Genomic DNA, 14,664 nt, shown 5'->3' with positions numbered 1-14,664 from the left:
CACGATGACATCATCTGAGGCGTGCCTACAGATTGGTATTCGTTATGAAAAAAAATCACCGACTGTGGAGGCGGGTGAGATGTTCACATAAATTTGGTTGACTTATTAGTTGTCACGGTCCCATTTATTTCACAGTTTCGGCAAAATTACATCATTTGGTCAAAATCGATAGGTTCCAGAATGATGTCATGGAGTTGCAACACAATTTGAAAGTACAGACACAGAAACATTTCGCGCTTCATCAAATTTATCTCGACGCCGGTGGTTATTACAGGTGTGACCGTCGCTATTCCACCTGCCAAGTAATTCGCACCAAGGGCCGCTGCCCGACGGCGTTCCGAAACAACTCTGTCCGGGCGGTATTTCAGTATTGAAAGACAACATACACGGTACGGCATTGCACATGTACGCCCTGTCGACTCGAAGTGCCTCCACCTGTCCATGACAACCAGCAGTGTACGCGGACTGCACCCATTCGACATCGACCGTCCAGCGTTACCCCGTGCGCATTGATCATGGACAGAGGGGCCCCAACTTTGCACGGAGTGAGGTAGGCCGTCCGTGCACCTTGCAGATGTGTCGCTAAAATCGGCGGGGAAACGAAGGCTGAGTATAGGACGAGATCGTCGTTGTGGTAATAGTTTGGTACAGTTGAAGAGACTAATCTTGTTCATGGTGCTCTCCCAAAAGGCGAGCCATTCGACCGTGACTGAAGAACTGTTTGAGGTCATGGTGCACGGCCTATCGCCACGTCGGGTAACAGGTTAATAAATGTTCTATGAAGTACTGACAGCACTACAAAAGCCGGCGATCTATGGGATTATCCCCAGGATACATGGCACAGTCATATCAGCAGGCCTGTGAAGAGGCGGTCGCCATAGCGCAGTACATCAATAACATCTTTTCCCCGCAAAGTTTGTAAATATTTAATCGCTCGTACCGAGCTTGGCAAATACCATGCTTGACGTCACCTTCATCTACTTCAAAAAAGCATTGCAAGATCGCTTTATACGACGTCATTTAACAAAATAGGTTAGTCATTCGAAAGTTTCCCGTCTGTGCTCTTTAGCGCAACAAAGACGATCGTTTTCTCACGTGGCTTTCAATGCAACGGCCAGCCCGTAAACTATGGCACCCGCTCGTGTTCTTAGTATCGCACCCGCTTCTGTGTAGTCCGTCGTCCCACGGTCCGCGGCGCACCGACCCGTCCGCGCCCCTCCACCGGTCTCCAATCGCCCTGTGTGCCGCGTCGGCGCGACGTCACACAGCGCTATCGTACGCCGGGTTATCGGCCCGACGCGCCGCCGGCACTCCCATATCGGGGACGGCGGCGCTGAACAGCGCGTAGTGCAGTCGGCGGCCGGTGGCCCGCGTGTCGAACTGACCGGCGCGGAAAGGGCGGCAGGACGGCGGCAGAAACGCTCTCTACCGCTGCTGTCAGGCAGAAACCAAAGGGATGTGCATGAGGGCTCACGGCGGCACCTACAATTCGCACACACCACAGCCCGAGCTATTCTTCGACTGGTCACTCGAAGAAAATATACGCGCAAGCATGGCTATTTGTAAACCAATACCATGCCGCTACAAAACGGTAACTGGTGAAATTTATAGGAGACTATCGCTGCGTTCCATGAGCCTCCTTAAAGCTCCTTTAATATCTAGGTAGCAGAACTAAATAAAACAGAAAAGCACCAAGTGCGCTTTGGTCATAAACATAAGGCCACGCAATTTAATAAATAAGAAGGGTGTCCAACACCATCCTTCAGCAGCGGCCCCGGTGCAGAGGAGTGAGGCCCACTACCTGAAGCCAATACCGCCCGTCCCATTCAGACAGCGGTGCCCTCTGGTCGCTCTGCGCCGGCCCTCCGTACGTGGATCGACGGCCCCCGTGGCACGGCGCTGCGCGGTCCCACAGCGGCGCACCACCCCACGACTCGGCGGCGGCGCGCGGCCTCACGACTCGACGGCTCCGTAGGTGCCCGGCGGCGCGCGATACTCGGAAGGCATGGTCAGCAACTGTAGCGTGTTGAAGGAGAAGCGCGGAGAGCCCACGTTCTTCTCGGCGTTTCGGCGGCGCGCGCCGTCCGTGCGCATCAGAGCGAGGGCGCGCGGCCGCTCGGCGGAGGCCAGCTGCAGCTCGCGACTGAGGATGTTCACCTGTTCCAGCGTCACAGACATGGAGGTACGGTCCTTGGCCGACTTGCAGCTGCAGAACCGGATGCCTGCCGCGCCGGGGGCAGACGAGGCGGGTCAGTCGGGGGCGGGCGAGGAGGATTCAATGGAGTTCTTGGATACAATGATTCGATAATGATCACGAAAACGTTATACTTGCAGATTTATCATCTGCGAATATGAATAGAGCACAATTATATGTCCGGGATTGTAATTGGTGACTCACGGAGGTGCTGACGTCACAGCCCTCGACGTTGATATAGGCAGCGGGCTGTAGCTGCCGCACTGCATAGCCCAGAGGACCGCCGCCGGGCGCGCAACCTCACCTGACACGGCGCGGCAGATCTGCGAGGCCAGCTGCAGAATCTTCACCTCCTTGGGCCGCCCCGAGCGGATAGTTTGTCCCAGCTGAATGATCAGGTCACCGACATCCGGACAAGACTCGTCCCCTGAGACAGACGGCGCACAGTTGAGCGCTATCATGGACATACCTACAACCAGGAATGTCAAACAACTGATAGGGCGCGCCTGACGTCAAACAAAGCCGCACGATACGATACGATACAATACAACCGTCGTCAGCCCAGTCTCTACACACACATCGCTGATGGCCAGCGATAACGCATAAGTCAGCGATAGCAATGCATGAGTTCTCCGCGCATAGCAATGCAAGTCGTGCCGCTTACCACATCATAACCTCCCCCTCCCTTGGACACTACCGGTTCCAGAACACTACTCACCACTGCTGGGAGGCTTGGGCAACACTCCCTGTTCGCTGCAGAGATTCACGTAGTCGGCCAGCTGACGGAATGAGTCCTCGTTGAAGGCCCGTTGCGGCCCCGTACCACCCACGTACTCGGAAAAGGTTGCTTGCTCGTTGATACCCACGTTGAAGAACACAGGACGCGGGTGGAACCTGCCGGTAGGATAGCGAGCTGTGATGAGGTGACACAGGTTCCAGAGCACGAGGAAGGTATTGGTCAACATGTTGTCACCTCGCTGTGGTTTCTCAGAATATGGTGGCTTGGGTGGATCGAAATTCAAACCCAGCATGACACTCAATGATCTATTACTTCATGTTTCATGACAAGAACTCAAACCGTTGACCCCTAAGATACTCCCTCTCACCTGATTTGTTTCCCCGCCCGTTTGCCAGCGAGCAGCGCCTTTGGCGTGGGCAGGTAGACCTGAAGGCGACCCCTGCCTCCCTCCAGTCGCACCTCCGGAACGCCGGGGCCCTGGAGGTACAGGGTGGAGGGTGGCTCAACAATGGGACCACTGCGGGCGCCGGTATAGGTGGAACAGGGGGAGCGAAATATAATAATTTAAAGGCAGTGCTGGCCCTATCACTCAGGCAGATCACCATGCCGACCTGTTCACGAGAAATGGCGATATGTCCACTAAATAATTCACCACATACGGGCTGAAGCTGCAGATAATGTCGCCATTAGTGGAAGGGAGTGCGCGATCCCATAAGAGGTATAACGAACACCAGACGCTGTAGGCTCGGCTGAATATTTTCCCTCTTCCTGCAGCCGCTGTGCAAACAGGTCATTCCACCAGCTCAATCAATAACCCCATCAGGCGATGGAACATTTACTTTAGTTCAGCACTATTGTCATGGTCTGCCAAAGAACGAACTATGGCCATATTCAGCGCACATTCAGAGCAGCCACCGACGCCACGCCGATACTCGGTAAGGCCTAAGCAAACGTCCCGATAATTGCTACACACACCGTGAGGCGAGGCTCACCTTGGGTGCTGCGGCCGGCTCCAGAATGAACTCGACGCCCTCCAGATCCTGGACAGCCACCACCATATCCTGTACCATGCCGGCTTCGTGTCTGCGGCACCAACAGACAGCGGTTATACTCGACACGGGGAGACGGATCGGCAGGGCCGCCAGGAGGACGGGGCAACGGGCGGGGTTCCAGAACAGACGACAGCGGGCAGTGATAGTGGCTGAGCGTTATAAGTTGAACTAGGAACAACCAGGCACACAAAAGTCAAAACCGACTAAGAGACAATAAATTACATGAATTCTGGATTCGGAATTTACTGTTCTGTGACTCTGTCATCACCGCTTCACCCAGAATATTGGCCGGCCCATTTCCAATGACTTTGGTTGATACTAGGTGGATCCAAAAATGTACTCATCGATTGGTTCCTTTGACCATATTTTGGGGCTTGCAGTCTACACTAGAGCCGGCACCGCCCGTGAATACAGCACCGTTCCTCATGACACCAATCACAGCTGACGTGATAACGTGATAAAGATACCACTCGGCGCTCATAATGTCACTCTAGCTCACCATACCACTCTGAGCTCACTGTCCAACACAGAGCTCACGATACCAATCAGAGCTGACGATACCACCCTGAGCTCACGTAACCACTCTGAACTCACCCATAGTAGGAGAGCAGCCCCTCGAACTGGAGGAGCGGCCCGACGGAGGCCAGCTGTTCCATGAAGGCGGGGTCGGCTGGCCGGCACCACAGTCTCGTCAGCAGGCCCACACTGGCTGCCGTCACCTACCAGTGACAGAGGGAGGGGAGTTAACAGACCGACAGGTGATAAAGACGGCAGAGAACAGAAGGGCCTGAGCATTAACGATCATCGGTCACCAGTAACGAACACGAACATCAACGATCATCAGTAGCGAACATGGGGTCAGTTCTCGCAAAATTTAGAAGCGTCGCAAAGTCAGAGCTGCAGACAACTTGTTCATTCTTATGTCACCACTTGATGGCCCTGACAATCTAAATCAGAACTCAAATTTCAAAATATGGCGGATGAGCATATACAGTTACGTAATAGCTTCAGAAAATGAGCACAAAGTCATTCGCACTTTACTTCTCACGTTCACAAAATATATGCATTTACGAAGTGCACTGAGCCTCTCTAGCTCTCCAAGCAGTCTCTGGCGAGTCCCTCTCCGGTGCCCTCTCCCGCCGTACCGCGTGGCTGAAGCAGATGTCCCGTCGGTGCCGCGCGGCATCCCTGAGCAACTGGGTGCGTCTCTGCTCCCTCAGCCGGGTCGTGGCGCGCGCCAGCCGTGCCGCCGCCAGCGCCGCGTCGCAGCCGGCGCGCAGCTGCGGCACGGCCGCCGCCAGCGCGGCGCCCTCTGCCGCGCAGAGGCCGGCGGCGGCGGCGCTGACTGCGGCGGCGGCCGAGCGCCAGTCGGCCGGGGCGGCGGCGGCGGCCGGCAGGGAGACCAGCCGGCCGGCGAGCGGCGGCACCGGCAGGCAGCCCAGGTGCGGCGCCGCGCCCGTCGCGCTGCTCGAGGCCAGCTGCTGGTGGGTGTCGGCCACCACCGGACTGTGCAGCGCCACGTCCACACGCGAGCTCTGCAAATACACAGGGGCGGTGAGCGGCGGGCCTGTGTGTAGTTGGGGAGCTCCTCGGCTGGGACGGGATGAGGAGACAGATGAGAATATCCACGGCTGCGTACATTTATGATCACAGTGGTGTGGCACATCTTAACTTCACATTGCGTGGCGTCAATTTTACTGTAGCGCTTGCATTCAGATCAGTTAAAACCGCAGTACAACCGAGCGAAATAATCATTCTTAAACACCATCACGTACCTCTGCCGTTATGATTTTCACTAGAGCGGGAATGGCGGCCGAATCGTCCGCCTTCTCCGCCTCCAGAAGGCCCACACACGCCTCCAATATCCGCGACCTCGCCTCCTCTATGGCTGAAAACAGACCAGTGAGGCACGTCTTATTTACCAGTCAGTTTCTGGGGACGCTGCTTAGTCCAAAGTCACAATGAGATGCAAAACAACGATGGCGACTCAAGACAATTTAATATCTTCTCAACACCTTCCACTCAGCTCAAGGACAGGGGACATGGCCTCCTCCCCCCCCCCTCCACAATTCAGTCGCTCTCTCCACCTAGTTAGTATATACATGACTCATGACACCTCAGTCCAGACACGTTCTGAGCCGTCATTCCTCGTTCGTACAGTCGTGTACAGGTTGATGGTCCTCTACTCTTTATCCACCGGGTTCCTATGGCTCAGCATTGGCAGCAGCCGCCTGGTACCGGTAGGCTGTGCCGCATGACCCGAGAGTGAAGCGGCACAGTCTACCCACGCCGTTTGACATCGGCTCAGGTCGCCGGGTGGAGCGCTTTGTAGACCAGCTGTTGCGTCAGACCAGCGCGGGGGGAGGGGCTCGTCTCGGTGGTTGGCGTGGGCTGGCGAGTGGTGTGGGGCGTGTTGGTGGACCATGGGGGCTGGGCGGTTGTGTGTGGTCACTTGCTGCATTGCACATTTTGCGTCGCTTAACAATTGCATTCCTGTTTTTGCTAAGCACCATGCACGGAAGACCCAGCGAATATAATTTACTTTACTTGTGCATTGTGCAAAACGTGATTTGCACGGTATCGAGGAAACCATAGGTCTTGTGCCACATATATGCATGATATTTAGGCAATATGCGTTTATGAAAATGGTAGATTGATCCTGGATGTCAATTCGTATGCTAAATGTCGACATGTATTAAATGAACGAATGAATCAATCAATCAATCAATCGACAATCGACATATAGGTATAAAACCGTATAAATGGCTCGCAACCACTAAAATCAAACCAGATTCTAACTCGGAAAAGTAACCCGGAGCCCCGATGAGGCTCGAACCGGGACTCCACGTTGATAGTTTTGCCAATGATCCATCATCATTCCACCAAGCTAGAGCGACCGGCACCCGAAACCACAAAAACATTCATTGACTTTGCTACCGACCGCCCGGCCCCGCCGCCCGCCCGGCCGGACTCTGCCCCGGCCCAATCCGCTATCCGGTGTAGCTCAGCGTAGGAGCGCTAGGCTGTCAAACTGACCGGTAGTGAGAGGCCCGGTTCGAGACGCTTCGCGTGCTGGATGTTTATTTGTGTGTGGGAGGCTTTGCGATTAGTCCACTTTTCAGAAAGATTATTTGGTGACTGACCTTGTTTTCTTTCTTTGCTGCAATTCATGAGGAGACCGTATGGACCCTTACCTGTCCTTCCGCACCCCACTTGGGAGATGGGTGTTTGAACCCCCTGGGCTTTGTGAATATCTCTAAGTCGAATTTTTGGAGGGTGGATTACGATCGGTTCTATGCGACAAGTGACCACACACAGTGGCACACACCCAGCCCCAGGTCCGCTCACTCCCTCCCCACATCACCCCCGCCCCACACCACACTCCAGCCCGCCTCATCCACCGAGCCGAGCCAAATCGACAGGCATGACCCTTACCACCACCCCCCACCCCCTCCCCCCAGCCGGTGTAACGCAGCGTCCGGTCAAATCGCTCTACCAGGCGACCCGAGCCGGTGTCATACAGTGTGGGTAGGCTGTGCCGCTTCACTCTCGGGTCATGCGGCACAGCCTACCGGTACCAGGCGGCTGCTGCCAATGCTGAGCCATAGGAACCCGGTGGATAAAGAGTAGAGGACCATCAACCTGTACACGACTGTACCTTGCACCACGCCCTCTGCCTGGTACATGGCCGAGGCCTTATCACCATCCAGAGCTGTCCTTCCGCCGGCAGCCAGACGCTCCACCATCCTGAACGCAGACGGCACACCCTGTGTTAGTCAGGTATTTGGAAGGAGGCCGGGCTCAAAATATATATGCGAGGGTGAGCTTTAAACGTCAACAAGGCGTTTTAAATGGCACCATTACAACTGGACTGACATCACATATTTAACTGTATTTTTTATACATTACAACTGGACTGATCATCACATATTTAACTGTGTTTTTTTATAATAAACTCAATAGCCGACCACAAAAAGCACAGCCAAGGCGCGAGTCAAGCGGAGGGATGGACGACAGATGGCACAATCCATCAATCCATCAGGTTCGAGGCACAGCCCACCGCTGAGGTGATGTGCGGGTTTACTAATATCAACAGATGGCTTTTCCTGACGAGTTTTAAATACAGAGTGATCCAGGAGTAGACAACTAAAGATAAACCTGCATCTACGAGGATAACGATACATGCGAGCTACATTCCAAGTGTCATTGTAGTCTGGCATATTGTTGCTAAGATAGCAAACAGAAGCAAAACATGACCACGCACTGGCAGATCCGACTGGGAATAGGCGTAATGCTAAAATTTTGCCGTTTGGGAGGGGCAATTGCCCTACTTGCCCTCCCCTGGACCCGCCACTGTAACCACGACTGAAACCGCACATTACTTCTGCGGGTGGATTTTACATTCATGGGTTGGGACTTAGGACTGGAGCTATAAACAGGATGGCCAGGGATCGAGAGAATGACAGGGTATAGGAAAAGGAAAGGAACAGGTAGGATTATCAGCAAATAAGATGAGGACTCGAACAAGGACTGATGTGCTATGACAGAGCAAAGCGGGATGCGAGGCAAGCATGCTGAAAGAGTGACTGAATGATAAACAACATATGTAATAGAGGAAGGAATTGATCAAAGTGATAGAAGAGAATGAATGCACTGAGAATGAGGAGAGGGGTCTAGGCCGAAGTGGCGTTATGTGAGAAGACACGTCATTACATGGATGAACAAGGGCTGGACGTACGATAAACGACAGCGTCTAAAGAATGGAGCAGGTAGGAGGAGAGAAAAAGACATCACAGAACAAGAGAGGCCCGGCGAGGAGAGGACAGGACCTGGGAAGGCTGCAGCAGGGCCCGCCGCCCGGCACCGGCCGGCCGCCCAGCAGCTCAGCGTACTGGAGCAGTCCGCCGTCGCGGAACTTCTGAGAGAAGGCCGTGAAGGCGCCCACGGTGATGACATCGTGGATCACGGAGCGGTCGGCAGCGGGCGCGTCGGCCACCAGCCGCTGCAAGTGCAGGTTCACCGGCACAAACTCCAGACTTGGGTCACCCTTCACAGTGGAGCGCTTGAAGAATGGGCCTGAAATCACGGACAGACGAAATGGATCGTGACACAGCTAGTCAGCAATGGTCTGGCCAATCTAACCCCTGAGCACAAATGAAAGAACACTGTAACAGAGATAAGATTCAAGGAATATTCATACAAAAATTTCATAACTTCACACGGTGCACGCTCGTTCTCACTCCTCCGAACATATGACACGGATCCTCACCTTTGTGGGCCTTGAGAGTGGTTTTTGACACTGAGTAGGAAGCAATAATATCCTCATGTCGTCTCACAGCATCCCTCACCAGGTCAGAGAGTGGCGGCAGAAGGCTCTTCAGCTGCTTCATCTCATCCAGGAGCTCAGCTTCATCTTTGGAAAATAGCTCTCTGTCGAAAAAGACAGATGTCAAAACAATGAAATTAAGCACAAGTAAAAAAATAATTTGTTTGAACGCAAAAGGCAATGACGAAAAGAAAGCAGCTTGGGGATTACTTGCATTATACATAGTGAAAGCTATCTTTAGCTCAAAACAAAAAGTAATAAGTACCTACCTATCATTTAGATACTAGGTACATAATTGGACCAGAGAAAACTCACATGAGGCGAATAGGAATCTGGAAAGAGTACTGTGTATCAGCTAACAGTTCCCTGGCACGAAGGTCGGAACCATCTTCCTGAACTAGCGCATAGCTCTTGCTCCATGGATCATCAAACAAAGGCTTCAGCTCGTCCATAGCATCCATGACTGAAATTGGAAACAGTGAATCATGTCAAACCAAGATGCACAACAGCTTTCATAATAAAATTATCAAAGCACAAAAAAAAATATATAAGGTAATGCTGATCTCTCTCCCTCTCTCTCCCAAAACCACTTCACGGCCTCAGCCTAGCACAGTTTCACTCCCTCCCCCGCCCCATTTATTGCCACTGACTACTGAGGGTACTCTCGCGGCCACTGAATACAGATAGAGAGATATCGTTATGACATGTCATCCTTAACTTTGTTGATCTTACTAGAAGTAATGTTTGGACGCAATTGATTCTGAACGTTTGCCCTACGAACTTCGCCGGTGCTGTGACTGAAGTGGAGCGTTTGGACGCCCCTTCCTCGATGAATGTGTTCAGCTCCATAACATGAATTGACTGATATGCATCTCATGACATGCATCTCATGACTGATATGCTCAGGTCATGACTTTGTCCTACGGTCAAAACATTTGATCATTTGATGCACTTAAACAAAGAGGTAAAGTCTTATGTCAACTGAAGAGATACCTAACAAAACATAATATTCCACAAAAATATCAGTTTTGAGGGAGTTTGCCCTCTGTAGCCAAACTGCTGGTCTTAGCCCAGATCGAGGGCACATAAGCAAAAGAGCCTAGAAGAAATTGCAGAGGTCAGAAGGTTTATGTGATGTTTTAGCTATACTTATTCACGAATTATGAATCAATTTGTTGATGGATGTCGAAATCAGGAAAATTTGGCAAGGTTAAGAGAGGTAAGCTTTTACCTTAATTGTGACCTGATATTTGGCCTGAAAAAACAGGCTAGAAAATATACATTCTCCATAATTTTTTTGACAATTCTTCAGTGTCTCTTAACCCTCACCCGTATTCGTGTTTTGCCAGCCGCGAGCGTGTGGGGGGGGAGGGGGGGTCCGTTGGACTCCCTTGCCGTTTGGCCCCTGATCGAGCTAGAGCTTCGCGGGAAAAACGAGCGTGTTGCCCGTGACGAGAGGATGCCAATGATACACAACTTTAAGGTCCTATGCCATTGCTTGACCTTCCAGGTCAGGTCAATGACCCAAAATTCGGGAAAATCGGGACTTCTTAGAATGTCATAAAGTGTGGCTGCTATGGAGTTTTCGGGGTGCCGATCACGAATAAAAAGTTCGTTTTGATCATAGATGATGTCTTCATGCATTTAGGTCAGGTCGTGTCAGGTTAGGTCAAACAGTTATAGGGTCCTGCCGCCTATTCGGAGTACGTGTCAACCGCCCCTGACAGCTTCGAAACATGCAAAACTAGATAAGGTGAACCGAGGTCATCAAAGGTCAATGACCTGACCTGACTTTCAGGTGACCTTGACACACACTCTAATGCGTGGGACCAACATCATATCATATGTTTGAACGCTTGAAACCACGAAAAGACTGCAAACGCGCGGCTAGTGCGAGCCGACATACGTCGAATCGCGATTCCGGCCAAACATGGTCTCGAAAAGTAGGTAAGGTACAGGTCAAATGTCATTTGGGTCAAGGTCATGAAATTTTCAGAGTAAGTGTAAAATTGATCAACTCGAGGGTACTGAAAGTTTCGTCGCGATCGGTCACTTTTTACGCGAGTTATTCGCGAAAAAAGGGGGTCCGTTCGACCCCACCCTACCCCCTTCACGGGCGAGGGGCTACCAGTTGCTTGGTGTCACCTACCTCAGGAGCTGAGTTTGGTGGGGAAGGGGGGGGGATTAAATGCCCCACCTGTTTCAATGTGGCATGAACAGACTGAAATTGCAGGAGTGAATGCACTTGACACTTTGATCTGTTGCCTTTCTTCTACCCCACACAGGAAGAGTCTGATGGTCTGGCTGGTTGACAAGTGCAGGCTGCAGATGCAGGATGCTGTCTGTCACTGCCCTAATCAATACCACAGGAGTCTTTCGAGGCTTGGATCAGAATCATGCTACTCTGTGCATCCTCCAGCAATCTGACACTTTATGCTAGTCATCTTATATGACTGATAACACAAGAGTATTGGATGGTGGCCCACAGCCTCAAGAGTCTCAAAAGTCTTGTATAATGCATGGACATTACATTAAAGCTAGAAGAAAGAACATCAATCCTTTGGTTAACTGCCCAAATTAACCAAGCTTGCTTACATTTTTGGATCATTTAAAGAAGAGACAATGGAGTAGTGTATGCATGTTGAGAGCAATGGAAAGTTGTCTTAATAAGCTCATGTATTCCAGCTAAGAGATCACATTTAGAACTTCTTCAGGTCTTTCTAGACTGTCCATGTTATGCATGAAAAAGCACCACCACCCCAGCATTCATACAGGCACTTAGAATGGTACTGCTCAGTGCTCATTAGATAAGTTAAGTAGGAAAACACTAGGCAATAGCGCAATGCTTTACCATATGCCCTAAACTAAAAGGCTGTAAAAGCTGCATTCCTTTATGAAGCTACTGATTACTTATACTGACTAATACTGAAACAAAAGCAGGCAAAGGCTTTAGGAAAAACCTACGTTTATATTATTTATCTATTTATATACATTGTCGGAAAAACATTACCATAATTCAGTTATAAAAATGTAACATTGATATTTTTCACCTTCTTTAACAGAAGAGCTTTCAGATTCTAAGCCACTCTTCCCTTTGTTTGATGATCCACCTGGCTTCGTAGATTTAGGACTAGAGGATGATTGAGATTGACTTTTTTGAACATCCTCTGATTGAATTTTTTCTTTCTTTTTTGACTTTTCAGCTTTCTTTTCCTTTGAATTTGAAGTTTGTTTTGGGGGAGCTGAACCCTCCCTAGGTGCTGAAGAAGTTCCATTCTCCTTTGCTTTAGAATTTGACTTCACACTACCACCAGATGATTCTCTCTTCTTTTTCTTATCTCCTGACTTTGACTTTGGCATCACACTTCACAGTAAGCCTAACAAGAGCTGATAAATGGAAGGCTTCAGTGTATCAGATCCCACAATACGAAAGATGGTAATTCACATTATTAAGGATAGAAAAACAATAAGTCCAAAATTAAATGCTTATGAAATCATTGAAAAATCTTCAAAGATAATGGAAGGTCATTGAAATCAATGAATAATTATTGTCTGCTGATCATGAAATCATTGAATGCTGAAGGAAAATGCAGGGGTGAGTTGCGCCAGCATTTTGAGCTCAACATACGCATCATCACAACTCAAATCTAGGAAATACCCATGCTCCTCTTGTAACGGGCTTTCAAAATTAAAATTTTAATAATGCTTAACAAACAGTCGGTAGTATACCACGGATTTAATCACGCTTTTATATTGCCTTAGCCACTAATTGGAATTTTGGCAAGACGCGATTACTTTGGCAAGACGAGTGTCATGCGCAAGATGACGAAAATTTACATTGATGGCGCAGAAAAGACAAAATAAGATCAGCTGTTTTGGGATATACATCAAACTGGCCTTAGTTTTATTTTGTTCTTTGAAATCTTAAGCTTATTGAACCACCTTCACGTGACCTTGGCACCCACCATAATACATGCGACCAACATCATTTCACATGTTTGAACATTTAAAAGCACATTTAGACTGCCTGCAAAAGCCCGGACAAAGTGAGCCGACACACGCCGAATCGCGATTCCGGCCAAACATGGTCTCGAGAATTAGGTCACAGGTCAAAGGTCATTTGGGTCAGGGTCATGAAATATTAAGGATATGTGTAAAATTAATTGACCCGAGGTTACTGAAAGTTTCGTCACGATCGGCTGTTTTTCACGCGAGTTACTCTTGAAAAACCATGGGGGTCCGTTCGCCCCCCCCCCCCCCTACCCTTGTTAACTTGCGAAATGAAGCCGGCCGAAACCGCTCCAGTTGGCGGCAGGCCAGCATAGAATAAGCGGTAAACGGTATTGTCGGGAAAACGGCCGAACATTCTGTGCCTTTACAGTTTGCAGTGAACACGCATACCTCACGTTCTGTCCCTGGCTCCTTGATCCGGCCACGATCACAGAGTGTTAAAGACGGATTCGGCTGACGGATCACCGGTTCCATGGTAGCTATGTGATGAGAACGTTAACATTCCATAGTGCCTTGTTTGAGGGCAATAACTGTTTTTCCTTGCTCGATACTGGATACGCGTCGGCGTTCGAGAAGTGATACCTACTTTTGGTTTTATGTCGGTAGGTACGTTAAATTTGAAGACTCGATTTTGCTTTGTTTTCAATATTAGTTTAAGGATGAGCATCGTTTCGATTCCATTTTTTTTTTTAAGTTTCACAATCGTGTGAAATATATACGGTTTTTATGAAGAATTACCCTTTAAGTCACCCGTTGAATAACTAGTCATGTATACCTACCTAACTTTGTTTCGGCCCTAACTTGTCATGTAGGTACCTATAATTATATGTAACTATTGCAATATATTATGCGGTGTCTTCCACATTAATGCTAGCAATTATGAAAGTGACATTCTGACATATCTACCTGAACTCGAAGCGTCATCTGCCGACTGGAGCGCACGAGTTCCAGAATGCCACTGTCCAGCAGTTCGTTTTCCCATTCAAGTTATATAGGCCTGCAGATAACGAACAAGGCCCCACACGTGCCGATGTAGCCGGCATTTGGCCCAACCCCGGTGACACGACGCGGACACCTCTGCGCTGGTCTAGGCGTAGGGTAGACCGGGGCAAGTCGCCCCGCCGAGGTAAAACGCCTCACCGATGTTTCTCGGAACTGGCAGGGTTCTGGGGAAACATCATCTCTTCTATAAAACGTGCCCTATATGATCATTATATGAGCAGACTGGAAAGAAATTGTGATGACTCTTTCGGGAGATATAGCCAAAAATGTGTTTTTTGAGTGATTTTTATGTTTTGTTGTCAGATTATGTATCATGGCGTTCTTTTATGGTCCACATTAG

The 14,664-nt window shown here is 50.0% G+C and overlaps 1 protein-coding gene across 9 annotated transcripts; it reads right to left on the bottom strand.

The window, feature by feature from the left end:
• Positions 1-109: 109 nt before the first annotated feature.
• LOC122394443 (inositol polyphosphate-4-phosphatase type I A-like) lies at positions 110-13,101 on the bottom strand. 9 transcript variants are annotated; one of them, XM_043391340.1, is made up of 14 exons: positions 12,940-12,958; positions 12,362-12,713; positions 9,627-9,774; positions 9,255-9,415; positions 8,815-9,061; positions 7,644-7,732; positions 5,761-5,873; positions 5,131-5,520; positions 4,580-4,704; positions 3,926-4,016; positions 3,301-3,410; positions 2,913-3,088; positions 2,499-2,621; positions 110-2,222 (listed from the first exon to the last, which is right to left on the bottom strand). In XM_043391340.1, the coding sequence occupies exons 2-14, from the start codon at positions 12,669-12,671 to the stop codon at positions 1,954-1,956; spliced, it is 2,352 nt and encodes a 783-aa protein (XP_043247275.1). In that variant the 5' UTR covers positions 12,672-12,713; positions 12,940-12,958; the 3' UTR covers positions 110-1,953. The 9 variants fall into 9 exon arrangements, with proteins under 9 accessions (XP_043247275.1, XP_043247300.1, XP_043247309.1 ...); XM_043391365.1 differs by lacking the exons at positions 12,362-12,713; positions 12,940-12,958 and adding an exon at positions 13,041-13,101; XM_043391374.1 differs by lacking the exons at positions 12,362-12,713; positions 12,940-12,958 and adding an exon at positions 13,056-13,091.
• Positions 13,102-14,664: the final 1,563 nt, after the last annotated feature.

The sequence above is a fragment of the Amphibalanus amphitrite genome, unplaced genomic scaffold (assembly GCF_019059575.1).
Source record: "Amphibalanus amphitrite isolate SeventyFive unplaced genomic scaffold, NRLGWU_Aamphi_draft 000025F_arrow, whole genome shotgun sequence".
Classification (NCBI taxonomy): domain Eukaryota; kingdom Metazoa; phylum Arthropoda; class Thecostraca; order Balanomorpha; family Balanidae; genus Amphibalanus; species Amphibalanus amphitrite.
This window is presented reverse-complemented; position numbering and strand designations above follow the sequence as displayed.